Genomic DNA, 12,877 nt, shown 5'->3' on the forward strand with positions numbered 1-12,877 from the left:
TTAGTGCAGTCCTCCTTCACTTACCTCATTCTTCCATTTTACTTTTAAACGTCCTTATTTCTTCTGAGAAATCCTCACTTCCTGTTCTTCTGTCTGTAACTCCACACAGTAATGCAAGGCTTTCTCCCTGGTGTGGAGAAAGCCTCTTGAGGGGGCGAGCAGGAGTGTCAGGACGTCCACTAACACACAGCTCCTTTCTCTATCTGCAAAGTAGAGTGTCCTGACCCTCCTGCTCGCCCCCTCAAGAGGCTTTCTCCACACCAGGGAGAAAGCCTTGCATTACGGTGTGTAGTTACAGACAGAAGAACAGGAAGTGAGGATTTCTCAGAAGAAATAAGGACATTTAAAAGCAAAATGGATTTTTTAAAAAGTTGATTGTCTTTAAAAACGCTTGTTAACCGCGTTACTCGTAAAACATGGTCCCACTGTACTTATTGACTGTCATTTATTTTCAAATGTTTGTCATCTGTCAGCCATAAAGAGGTTATAAACACAATACCTGAGGGAATAAGTAATGTTTAAACCACCCAGTTCCAGGAATGGACACTTGCATTTCCCATACACGGTGCATTAATTGGGGGGGGGGGGGGGATATTATAGGGTTATGACTTCCTCAATCGTGTGTCATTCTACTGCAGAGGTATAGTATAGACCAGTGTTTCTCAACTCCAGTCTTCAACAGGTCATGTTTTAAGGATTTCCCTCAGCTGAAACGGCTGTTGTAATTACTAAGGCCCCTTTCACACAGGGCGGATCAGCTATGATGCGCCCCGTGAACCTCCGCTTGCTCAGTGGGGATCGCTCCGTTGATCCCCGCTGAGCCGGCGGATGACAGGGCGGTCCCCACACACTTTGCATGGACCGTCCTGTCTTTTCTCCGCTCTCCCCTATGGGGGGATCGGATGAACACGGACCGTCTGTCCGTGTTCACCCGATACGATCCGCCAGACGGATGGAAAAGTAGGTTTTTCCTCCGTCACACTTTGGCGGGTCGGATGTCAGCGGGCATGTCACCGCTGACATCCACGGCTCCATGGAGGAACACGGAGCGCCCGTTCAGGTCCGCCTGCCAGTTTTTTTGGGGGACCTGAACGGGCCGCCCATGTGAAAGAGCCCTTAGGCAGTGAAACTGATCAAATCACCTGTGCAAAATAATGGCATGCCTGAAAACATGACCTGTTGGGGAGCCTTGAGGACTAGAGTTGAGAAACACTGGTATAGACATGTGTAAATGCTTCACAAAATACTGAAAAAGGTTCATCCACTCATTTGGTCCAAAATGAAACAACATTCTGAAGTAAACCTTTCTTGACAGAATGGCTGCTGCCATTGATGAAAATGTTGGTTGTCTGCCTGTTAGTTATACTGTACTTTCCCAAGTTATCTTCCAGGACCTCTCTCTGCAAACTTAAAGGGGTTGTAAAGGTACAATTTTTTTTTTCCTAAATAGCTTCCTTCACCTTAGTGCAGTCCTCCTTCACTTACCTCATCCTTCAATTTTAAATGTCCTTATTTCTTTTGAGAAATCCTCACTTCCTGTTCTACTGTCTGTAACTCCACACAGTAATGCGAGGCTTTCTCCCTGGTGTGGAGTGTCATGCTCGCCCCCTTCCTTGGACTACAGGAGAATCAGGACGCTCTCTACGTTGCAGATAAAGTAGCTGTGTGTTGGTGGGTGTCCTGACTCTCCCGTAGTCCAAGGGAGCGGGCGAGCACGACACTCCACACCAGGGAGAAAGCCTTGCATTACTGTGTGGAGTTACAGACAGAAGAACAGGAAGTGAGGATTTCTCAGAAGAAATAAGGACATTTAAAAGCAAAATGGAAGGATGAGGTAAGTGAAGGAGGACTGCACTAAGGTAAAGGAAGCTATTTAGGAAAAACATTTTTTTACCTTTACAACCCATTTAAGGAAATATTATGTAATAACTTGCGCTTTCTGAGTCACAAACCTGGAACGTGTGTGCTTTTCCAGAAAGACCAAAAATATGTCAGAAGTCCCCATCTACATGGTTGTCCTGGAGTATTGACTCAAAGTACTGAAACAAGAGTATTCTCTTCACCACAAAAGAATTAAAGTACTTTTATAGTCACTACAATTTTTTTCTTTTTTTATATATAGTTTTGGATAAAGTAGGGATATGTCAAAACCCCTGTCAGGTTATTTTTATTCTGTCTTCATCCCACTTCATGTTACTTCCTGTCCCTAAAAACATAACAGGAAGTAAGAGTAAATCTCCTCTTAGTTACCATGAAAGCTGATATCAACAATGGGACATTCCCCCTCAAGTCCTGTTTTCATTGATAACTGTAAAATGTTTATTTCCTGTTACATTCTGTTGTGATAAAAATAGACACCAGAACACATAGAGAAAGTTAATCTCCTCACCAGAAGAACAGACCGCAAAAAAAAATTAAAATTCCATCCTAAACCACTTTACCTAAACTAGAACTGTTGGACTGTTATTTATGTAGGCAGAACACGTGTGCACCAATTATATTTTAATGTCCTGGCAATCCATGTAGAGGCAAGTTAAACAAAGAACAAATCATTGCAATTAAGCTATGCATGTTGAATGCCAATTATTCAGGTTTACATAGCACTTCAGAACTTTGCTTAAACATAGGGCTAGATTCAGGTAGATTTCGGCCGGCATAGCGTATCTCAGATACACTACGCCGCCGTAAGTTAGAGCACCAGGTCCTGTATTCACAAAGAACTTGCGCTGTAACTTACGGTGGCGCAGTGTAACTGGGCCGGCATAAGCCCGCCTAATTCAAAATAGGCTGGTTGGGGGCGTGTTCTATGTAAAATACTAGTGACCCCACGTATTTGACGTTTCTAATGAACGGCGCATGCGCCGTCCATGGACGTATATCAGTGCGCATGCTCCAAATGACGTTGGCAAATCGTCATGCTTTCGACGTGAACGTAAATTACGGCCAGCCCCATTCACGGACGAGTTACGCAAACAACGTCAAATTTGAAAAATTAGACGCGGTTCCGACGTCCATACTTAACATTGGCTGCGCAATCTTTTTGGTGGTTTATCTTTACGCCTGAAAACCCCTTACGTAAACTGCGTATCTTTACTGCGACAGCCGGGCATACGTTCGTGAATAGGCGTATCTAGCTGATTTACATATTCTAGGAGTAAATCGGCGTACACGCCCCTAGCGGCCAGCGTAAATATGCAGTTAAGATACGACGGCGTAGGAGACTTACGCCGGTCGTATCTTAGCAACATTTAAGCGTATCTCAGTTTGAGCATACGCTTAAAGTTGCGACGGCGCGGATTCGAACTTACGACGGCGTATCTACTGATACGCCCGTCGTAAGTCTTTATGAATCTGGCCCATAGTGTTGAACCTCCACCTGGTATTGAATGGTTGTTGGCCCATCCTTACAACTGTTTATATTGATTGACAATTAAATATTCATTTCCAAGCCAAGTTTACTATTGCAGGGCAGTAAATAAATTCAGAAGGCTTGCATTGATCCTTTAACCACTTGCTTACTGGGCACATATACCCCCTTCCTGCCCAGGCGAAATTTCAGCTTTCGGCACTGTCACGATTTGAATGACGTCCTTTTTTCCCCACAAATAGAGCTTTCTTTTGGTGGTAGTTGATCACCTGTGCGGTTTTTATTTTTTGCGCTATAAACAAAAATAGAGCGACAATTTTGAAAAAAAAACAATATTTTTTACTTTTTGCTATAATATTCCATTTAACAATTTTTTTTTCAGTTTAGTCCGATACGTATTCTTCTACATATTTTTGGTAAAAAAATCGCAATAATCGTATAGTAATTGGTTTGCGCAAACGTTATAACGCCTACAAAATAGGGGATAGAATTATTACATTTTTTGTATTTATTTTTTTACTAGTAATGGCGGTGATCTGCGATTTTTGTCACGACTGCGATATTGCATCGGACACTTTTGACACATTTTTGGGACCATTCACATTTATACAGCGAACACTGCTATAAATATGCACTGATTACTGTATAAATGTGACTGGCAGGGAAGGGGTTAACACTAGGGGGCGAGGAAGGGGTTAAATGTGTACCCTGGGAGTGATTCTTACTGTGGGGGGAGGGGACTGACTGCCGGAGGTGACCGATGGTTGTCCCTATGTACAAGGGACACACCATCTGTCTCCTCTCCCTAACAGGACAGGGCTCTGTGACTGCCGATCGCGGGTGCTCGGCTGACATCGCGGCCGCCAGGCACCCGCATTGGCACCTGCGTGACGCGGCCGGCGCGTGCGTGTCCCCTAGTGGCCCGGCAGATTAGAGCCACCTTGCCGCTGTAAATAGTCGGCCGCCGGGTGGCTAGTGGTTAAACTGTGTGAATGCGGTACCTTTAGGATGTTTATATGTTTGTTGTGTATCTACACCAGTATTTCTCGAACTTTTTCATTCAAGCCACCCTTTAAAATTATAAAACAGCCTCAAGTTACCCCATTCTAAAATGTAAAAACTATTCTAATAGTTTTAGATAATACAACATTCGCACATAGGACTTCCAATGTTAGAGGTGATTTATTCTTCCAAAGCAAATACACTTTTGCACACTGGTACAGACTAGTATTCCAATGTTTCTCTTCTCCCTCAATTTCTCTCCATCAATCAGCTAATTTCACCCCAGTGCTGAGGGAGAAAGGCAGAGGAGGGTCAGACAAGGATGCTGTGGAGGCGACAGATATCCTCCTTATCAACTGACGATATCACTGGTTGTTAGGATGCCAGTGTCTAGATCAGGGATCCTCAAACTACAGCCCTCTAGCTGTTGCAGAACTACACATCCCATGAGGCATTGTAAAACTCTGATATTCACAGACATGACGAGGCATGATGGGAATTGTAGTTCCTGAACAACTTAAAGCGGATGTTCCATTTAGAAAAATAAAAGTCAGCAGCTACTAACACTGTAGCTGTTGACTTTTAATAAGGACACTTACCTGTCCTAGCCGCCAGCGATGTCTGCCCCCGCTGAGGCCCATCCTCGATCCTACCAGCTCCAAGCGCCACCATCCACAGTAAGGGAAACTTACTCACTGCCCATTTCCTACTGCGCATGCGCGAGCAGCTCGGCCCTTTGTGAATGGGCCGGCTGCTTTCTGGGATACACACAGTTCCCAGAATGCAGCGTGCCCCATTCACAAGAAGACACCCAGTGTAGGAGGAGGAAGAGGATCCACCACGGACGATGAAGAGGCAGATTCGGTACTTCCGCATAGCAACAGCTATTTAGGGTAAGTAAAAATTATTTATTTTTTTCATTTTTTTTTTTTTTTTTATATTTTTTTATATTTTTGGTGACTTTTTTTTTTTGGTGGAACCTCCACTTTAAGAGCCGTAGTTTGAAGACCCGTGGTCTAGAAAGTTGTAATGGTGCATAATAAAAACTTGTGGCTTTGTGTAACTAAAAGGCCGGCTTCATCCACCTGCTGGTTTGTTTACAATTTCTGCCAAGGCACCCTCCTGGTTGAAAAAGGCTGATCTACATTATTGAACCTTGTTTACTATATCATGCATGACTCTGGGGACAAATTTACATTTATCTGTTTATATTCTGGCTACCTTTTGTAAAGTATGATTCATTACATTCTCCAGTTGTCTTATTTGCAGAACCACTCTTTAATATTTATATGACAGAGAATTGTACACTTCAACCAACAGTGAAAGCATAGTGTAAATTACATAAGGATGAAAAACAATTACAGTATATATTATATATGTATGTAAGTACCACTGGTATAAAGGTATGTCTGCAAATATGATCCTGTATGTGGGTTATTTGGAAGATTGTAAACTGGGAAATCTCTCATCGACTCTGTACAACAGAAAGGTGATTGAAATGCTTGACGCAGATCGTCTTCAGTGTCTCATAGGGTGCGCTGGATTACTTACATAGCTTCTGTACCTCATCATCCTCTAGCTATAATTATTTTTATACTTCTTTTACCATTTCTACCTGATGCACCCCAGTGTTTTTTGCAATCATTTTGTAATGCTGTCTCGGACATCTTCTTCACTTCTCAGTTTTTTCTGCTCCATTCAAAAGAAACATGTACCTAAAGGGTTGGGGTTATGGTCATTCTAGTTACCCTAACCCTAGGGTTGGCCTTGAAGACTAAATACGTGATCTGTGGAAACCAAAAAAAAAAGTTCAAGGCAGCATAGCACTGACTAAGGATTTATAATTGAGTGTTATGCCGCGTACACACGATCATTTTTCGGCATGAAAGAAAACATTGTTTAAAATGATCGTGTGTGGGCTGCACATCGTTTTTCAGATTCTGAAAAACGACAACAAAAAATTCGAACATGCTGCATTTTTTAACGTCGTTTTAAAAAATTTCGTTTTTCGGGTTGTAAAAAATGATCGTGTGTGGGCTAAAATGACGTTTTAAACCCGCGCATGCTCAGAAGCAAGTTATGAGATGGGAGCGCTCGTTCTGGTAAAACTACCGCTCATAATGGAGTAAGCACATTCATCACGCTGTAACAGACAAAAAGGCGCGAATCGTCTTTTACTAACAAGGAATCGGCTAAAGCAGCCCAAAGGCGAATGGAACTTCCCCTTTATAGTGCCGTCATACGTGTTGTACATCACCGCACTTTGTTCATCATTTTTTTTAAACGATGGTGTGTAGGAAACGTCGTTTTTAATGATGAAGTTGGAAAAACTTTGTTTTTTGGACATGCTGAAAAACAACGTTTTCTTTCATGCCGAAAAATTATTGTGTGTACGCGGCATAAGTGTTACATCCACAGCAAGACATACTGGGCTTTACAGCTTCATCAGATCAGAAGAACATTGGACCATGACAGAGAATATAAGTTGGAGAATGCTGCTATGCATTGTCATTTAGAACTGTTGAAGGGGTCTAATTATTTTAGACAGAAGCAAATGATTGGATGATTATTGGGGGAACAACACAAAAATGATTATAAAGCCTCATGGCCACCAGTCAGTTTATGAAACAAATCTTCATTGAGACCCTTGGATCCGTCTTTAGCTCGTGTAGACATAAAGATGTATCCTCCTATGTATTCATGGACAACTTTACATGGAGCAGAGACACAAGTAAAGGCAACGTTAATGTTCTCTGTGAACTCAATGGAAACCTGAAACAAAGAACATGAAAAGCACAAGGTAAGGTACTAATAGTCAAATTTTTCTTCTTTTAACTTCTTCCCACACGGCGACTGCACATAAACAGCTGGGTGGACATAAAATACAGCCGATGAAATAACACTGGATAAAAGTATAGTAGAGCTACCCACCAGAACCAATAAAATGATTTAATTTCATTCTCAGAGACTATCTCTTTTTCTAAATCTACATTAGAAAATAACAGCTGGAATGTTGTTGGTTGTTGCTGGTAATACTGTCCTTTTTCCTCTTCTGCAGGATTATACATGTAGCTCCATATATTCATCCCTAATGCAGGTGCCTTTCTGGACAGTAAGAGGACTTGTGTATACTGTATATACAGCAGGTAAAATAAGTATTGAACACTTCACCATTTTTCTAGGTAAATATATTTCTAAAGGCGCTATTGACAGGAATTTTTCGGCACGTCAGTAACAACCCATGCAATTCATACATACAAAGAAACCAATACAAATAAGTTCAGAAGTGAAGTTATGTGTAATAAAACGGAATGACACAGGAAAAAGGTATTGAACACGCTAACTGAAGATTATTTAATACTTCGTACAAAATCCTTCGTTGGATTACTCGGGTGTGATTTTGGCCCATTCTTCCACACAAACAGTCCTCAAATCTTGAAGGTTATGTGGGCCTCTTCTATGAACTCTAAACTTTAGTTCTTTCCATAGATTTTCTTTCCATAGATTTTCTATTGGATTTGAGTCTGGGCCATTCTAGCAGCTTAATTTTCTTTCTTTGAAACCAGTTGAGAGTTTCCTTGGCTTTGTGTTTGGGATCATTGTCTTGCTGAAATGTCCACCCTCGATTCAGCTTCATCATCCTGGTAGATGGCCGCAGATTTTTATCAAGAATGTCATGGTACATCTTTTCATTCATCCATCTCTCAATGATATAAAGTTTGCCAGTATCGTATGCTAAAAAAACGGCCCCACACCATGAAGTTCCCACCTCCAAATTTCACTGTTGGTATGGGGGTGTTTTTGGGGTGACGTGCCATTTGATCTCCAAACATGGTGTGTATTATGGCATCCAAAGAGTTAAATTTTTGTCTCATCTGACCAGACTATACTCTCCCAGTATTCCACAGGCTTGTCTAAATATTGTGCAGCAAACTTCAAACGAGCTTCAACATGCTTTTACTTCAGCAATGGAGCCTTGCGTGGTGATCGTGCATACAGGCCATGGCTGTTGAGTGCATTGCTTATTGTTTTCTTTGAAACAATTGTACCTGCTAATTCCAAGTCTTTCTGAAGCTCTCCCATAATGGCCCTTGGCTTTTGGACAACCCTTCTGATAATTTGTTTCACTCCTCTGTCAGAAATGTTGCGAGGAACATCTGGTTGTGGCTGGTTTATGGTGAAATGATGTTCTTTCCACTTCCATATTATGGCCCCAACAGTGCTCACTTGAACATTCAGAAGTTTAGAAATCTTTCTGGAACCAATGCCATCAGTATGCTTTGCAACAATAAGGTTGTCAGAGTCTTGAGGAAGTGCTTTGCTTTTACCCATCTTGAGATGTTTCTTGTGTGACACCTTGGTAATGAGATCCCTTTCTATAGGCCAGTGGTCTCCAAACTTTGGCCCGGGGGCCGGATGTGGCCCTTTGCTTGCCTTTATCTGGCCCTTGGGGCACTTTCACCAACTGATACCAATGATGGGGATCTATTCCCCCTATTAACACCATCAATGGGGCACTCTTCTTCCATTGATACCATCAACGGGCCACTATACTTCCATTGATATCAACACCGGGGCACTATTTCTCCCATTAAAACCAATGTTAGGAACTGATGTCAGGGCATTTCTATTCCCACTGGCCACAAGCCGGCCCCCTAAAGCCTGAAGGACAGTAAACTGGCCCTATGCTTAGAAAGTTTGGAGACCCCTGCTATTGGCCATCAGTTGAGACTGAACCAGTTGATATTAATTACTGATAGATTTCAGCTGGTGTCATGGCTTTCCATGCCTATTTGTATCATTCCTTTTTTTTTGTACATAACTTAATTTCTGAACTTTTTTGTTTTGGTTTCTGTGCATGTACATGTGGAATAAATTTCATGTCAAAAGCACCTTTAGAAAGACTGGGCTAGATTCACGTAGCTGCGCCCATTCTTACGGCGGCGCAGCGTATCGTATTTACGCTGCCCAGCCGTAAGTTTGAGAGGCAAGTGCTGTATTCACAAAGCACTTGCCTCCTAACTTACGGCGGCATAGCGTAAATGGGGCCGGCGTAAGCCCGCGTAATTCAAATGTGGAAGGGGGGGCGTTTTTTATGCTATAGTGCAGGGATATGCAATTAGTGGACCTCCAGATGTTGCAAAACTACAAATCCCATCATGCCTCTGCCTCTAGGTATCAGGCTCGTGGCTGTCAGAGCCTTGCTATGCCTCATGGGATTTGTAGTTCTGCAACAGCTGGAGGTCCACTAATTGCATATCCCCGCTATAGTGTGATGACCTGACGTGATTGACATGTTTTCCGAACGGCGCATTGCTCCCAAGTACGCCACAACGACTTATTGGTTTCGACGTGAACGTAAATTACGTCCAGCCCTATTCGTGAACGACTTACGCAAACAACGTAAAAAATTCAAATTTCGAAGCGGGAACGACGTCCATACTTAACATTGCGTGCGCCTCATAGAAGCAGGAGCAACGTTACGCCGAAAAAGCCTTACGCAAACGATGTAAAAAACTACCGCCGGGCGCACGTACGTTTGTGAATCGGCGTAACTAGGTAATTTGCATACTCTACGCCGAAAACAACGGAAGCGCCCCTAGCGGCCAGCGTGAGAATGCACACAATTATACGCCGCCGCATTCAAGTTACGTCGGAGGAGGAAGCCTATTTTTTGGACGTATCTGCCTTGGAGAATCGGCGTAACGATACGCCAACGCCGATTTGAAATTACGGCGGCGTATCTGGAGATACGCCGCCGTAAATGCTTGCTGAATCTAGCCCACTGTTCTCACTTTGTTACCAGGAAGTGAAGGAAAATATTTTAAACTGGGAGACAACAGCAAAAGAATAGGGGCTATAGGAAAAATGATAGAATTGGGGAAAGCTACAAATTTCATCACCTTTTTGTTGCTGTTCATATCCCTGTTGGAGAATCCCTCTCATTTATTGTGCCAGCAAGTGTTGTAACCAGGGCAGTATAAATGGAGAAATCCCCCAACAGGAATGCAGTAAGCTATAAAAACCTGACAGGACATAGGGGGTTATTTACTAAAGGCAAATACACTTGGATGTGCAGTCGCTGTAGATCCGAGGGGGACATGCAAGGAAAATAAAAAACAGCATTTTAGCTTGCACATGATTGGATGATAAAATCAGCAGAGCTTCTCCTCATTTCACCTACCCCTCAGATTTAAAGCGACTGCACTTAAGTGCAATTTCAAGTGCACTTTGCATTTGTAGTGCAAAGTGGATTTGCCTTTCGGTCATTTTGGAATAGAACATTTAAGTGGACTTCCTCACCTGTCTGATGTCCCAGTTAACATTCCACTGCTTCATATTATTGTACATCCAGGTTCTCACCACATCTCCAACATTCAGGTCAATTCTTATTAAACGGTTGCTGCCAATACCCAGTATCTCATCCCGACGAGCACCTTTAAACCTATGGAGTCATATCAGAAATATGTTTTTACAACAGATTATTTAAATACTTTGCCCATTCTTTGTTACCGTATTTTCCGGCGTATAAGACAACTTTCTGGATGCAAAAAAATGCATCCAAAGTCGGGGGTCGTCTTATACGCCGGATACCGTCTCCGTGCTGCTGCGATCATCAATGATTTAAAAGACGCTCCTTCTCCTCAGTGTGTTCTGTGATAGGCGGAACACAAATCTTCCCAGCAGCGCCTCTGTTCTGTGTTCCTCCTATCACAGATGCCTTCTCATCCTCGGACGAGATGAGAAGACGTCCGTGATAGGCGGAACACAGAACAGAGGCGCTGCTGGGAAAATTTGTGTTCCACCTAACACAGGACAGTCTGAGGAGAAGGCGCGTCTTTTAAATCATTGACGCTCGCAGCAGCACGGAGACTGTCATCGCACCGCACCGCCTGCTATTCAGAAAAAAAGTGAGTAAATGCACCGTTTACAGTGATGGCACAGAGAGGGGGCAAGTGATGGCACAGTGAGCAAGTGATGGCACAGAGAGGGGGCAAGTGATGGCACAGAGAGGGGGCAAGTGATGGCACAGTGAGCAAGTGATGGCACAGAGAGGGGGCAAGTGATGGCACAGTGAGGGGCAAGTGATGGCACAGTGAGGGGCAAGTGATGGCACAGTGAGGGGCAAGTGATGGCACAGAGAGGGGGCAAGTGATGGCACAGAGAGGGGGCAAGTGATGGCACAGTGAGGGGCAAGTGATGGCACAGTGAGGGGCAAGTGATGGCACAGTGAGGGGCAAGTGATGGAACAGTGAGGGGCAAGTGATGTAATGGCACAGTGAGGAATGTAATGTAATGGCACAGTGAGATTTGAAAAAGCCTGTTTCTGTCAGTGGTTCTGGCTACCACTCAGCTTCCAGAAAGACTAGTAAGAAGGGGGTAGTCTTATACAGTGAGTATATCCCAAAACCAACATTTTTCCTGGAAAATTAGGGGGTCGTCTTATACGCCCAGTCGTCTTATACGCCGGAAAATACGGTAATACCTTTGATAACAATTTAGAGTTGCCCTCCAGGCTCCCTTCAACGCAACCACAGAAACCTATCCATATTGTAGAATAGAACATATTGCTTTACATGCATTTTTTTTTCCCCATCTCCAACTGTGTCCTAAATCTAAATACTTCATTGCTGTACAATCGTGCGCTGTGAATTACCCAGCATTGGCTCATCCATTTTAGGAATTTTTCACACAATGTATAAAGTTGTAGCTCTTGAATGGGGCAAAATTGATGAATGTGCCTCAGGTATTTTCTATTCTGATCAAATGTTCTTAGCATGTTTTCTCCTAGGATTGAATGTATTCTCTCTTAGTTAAATTTACTTAGAATATGTTGCATTCAGTACTGCCTATATTCGACAAAGAGAGCCATACTGTAACTGTAACATGTATATTATTAACAACTTGCCGACCAGCCGCCGTCGTTTTACGGCGGCAGGTTGGCTCCCCTGCGCGAGAGCACATAGCTATACGTCCGCTCTCGCGCAGGCAACTAGGGGCGCGTGCGCGCCGCCGGAGGCGCGCGTTTGCCCCCAACTCCCGTGCGTGTGCCCGGCGGCAGGATCGCCGCTGGGGTAACACGCGATCGCTCGTTACAGAGCGGGGACTGGGAGCTGTGTGTGTAAACACACAGCTCCTGGTCCTGTCAGGGAGAGAAATGCTGATCTTCTGTTCATACAATGTATGAACAGAAGATCAGTCATTTCCCCTAGTCAGTCCACCCCCCCTACAGTTAGAACACACCCAGGGAACACACTTAACCCCTTCCCCGCCCCCTAGTGTTAACCCCTTCACTGCCAGTGGCATTTTTATAGCACTGATCACTATAAAAATGCCAATGGTCCCAAAAATGTGTCCGCCATAATATCGCAGATCACCGCCATTACTAGTAAAAAAAAATATTAATAAAAATGCCATAAAAATACCCCCTATTTTGTAAACGCTATAACTTTTGCATAAACCAATCAATAAACGCTTATTGCGATTTATTTTACGGAAAATATGTAG

General features: G+C 43.3%; 1 protein-coding gene across 1 annotated transcript in view; it reads right to left on the reverse strand.

Annotated features, from left to right (window-relative positions):
• Positions 1-6,700: 6,700 nt before the first annotated feature.
• FERMT3 (FERM domain containing kindlin 3) overlaps positions 6,701-12,877 on the reverse strand; it is a 46,903-nt gene continuing 40,726 nt past the window's right edge. Inside the window, exons 14-15 of the mRNA XM_040329042.1 lie at positions 10,673-10,814; positions 6,701-7,141 (exon numbers count right to left, since the gene is read on the reverse strand). Coding sequence (XP_040184976.1) covers positions 6,962-7,141; positions 10,673-10,814 — 322 coding nt within the window. The 3' untranslated portion in view covers positions 6,701-6,961. The remainder of the gene's footprint in view (positions 7,142-10,672; positions 10,815-12,877) is intronic.

The sequence above is a fragment of the Rana temporaria genome, chromosome 11 (genome assembly GCF_905171775.1).
Source record: "Rana temporaria chromosome 11, aRanTem1.1, whole genome shotgun sequence".
In the NCBI taxonomy this organism is placed as follows: Eukaryota; Metazoa; Chordata; class Amphibia; order Anura; family Ranidae; genus Rana; species Rana temporaria.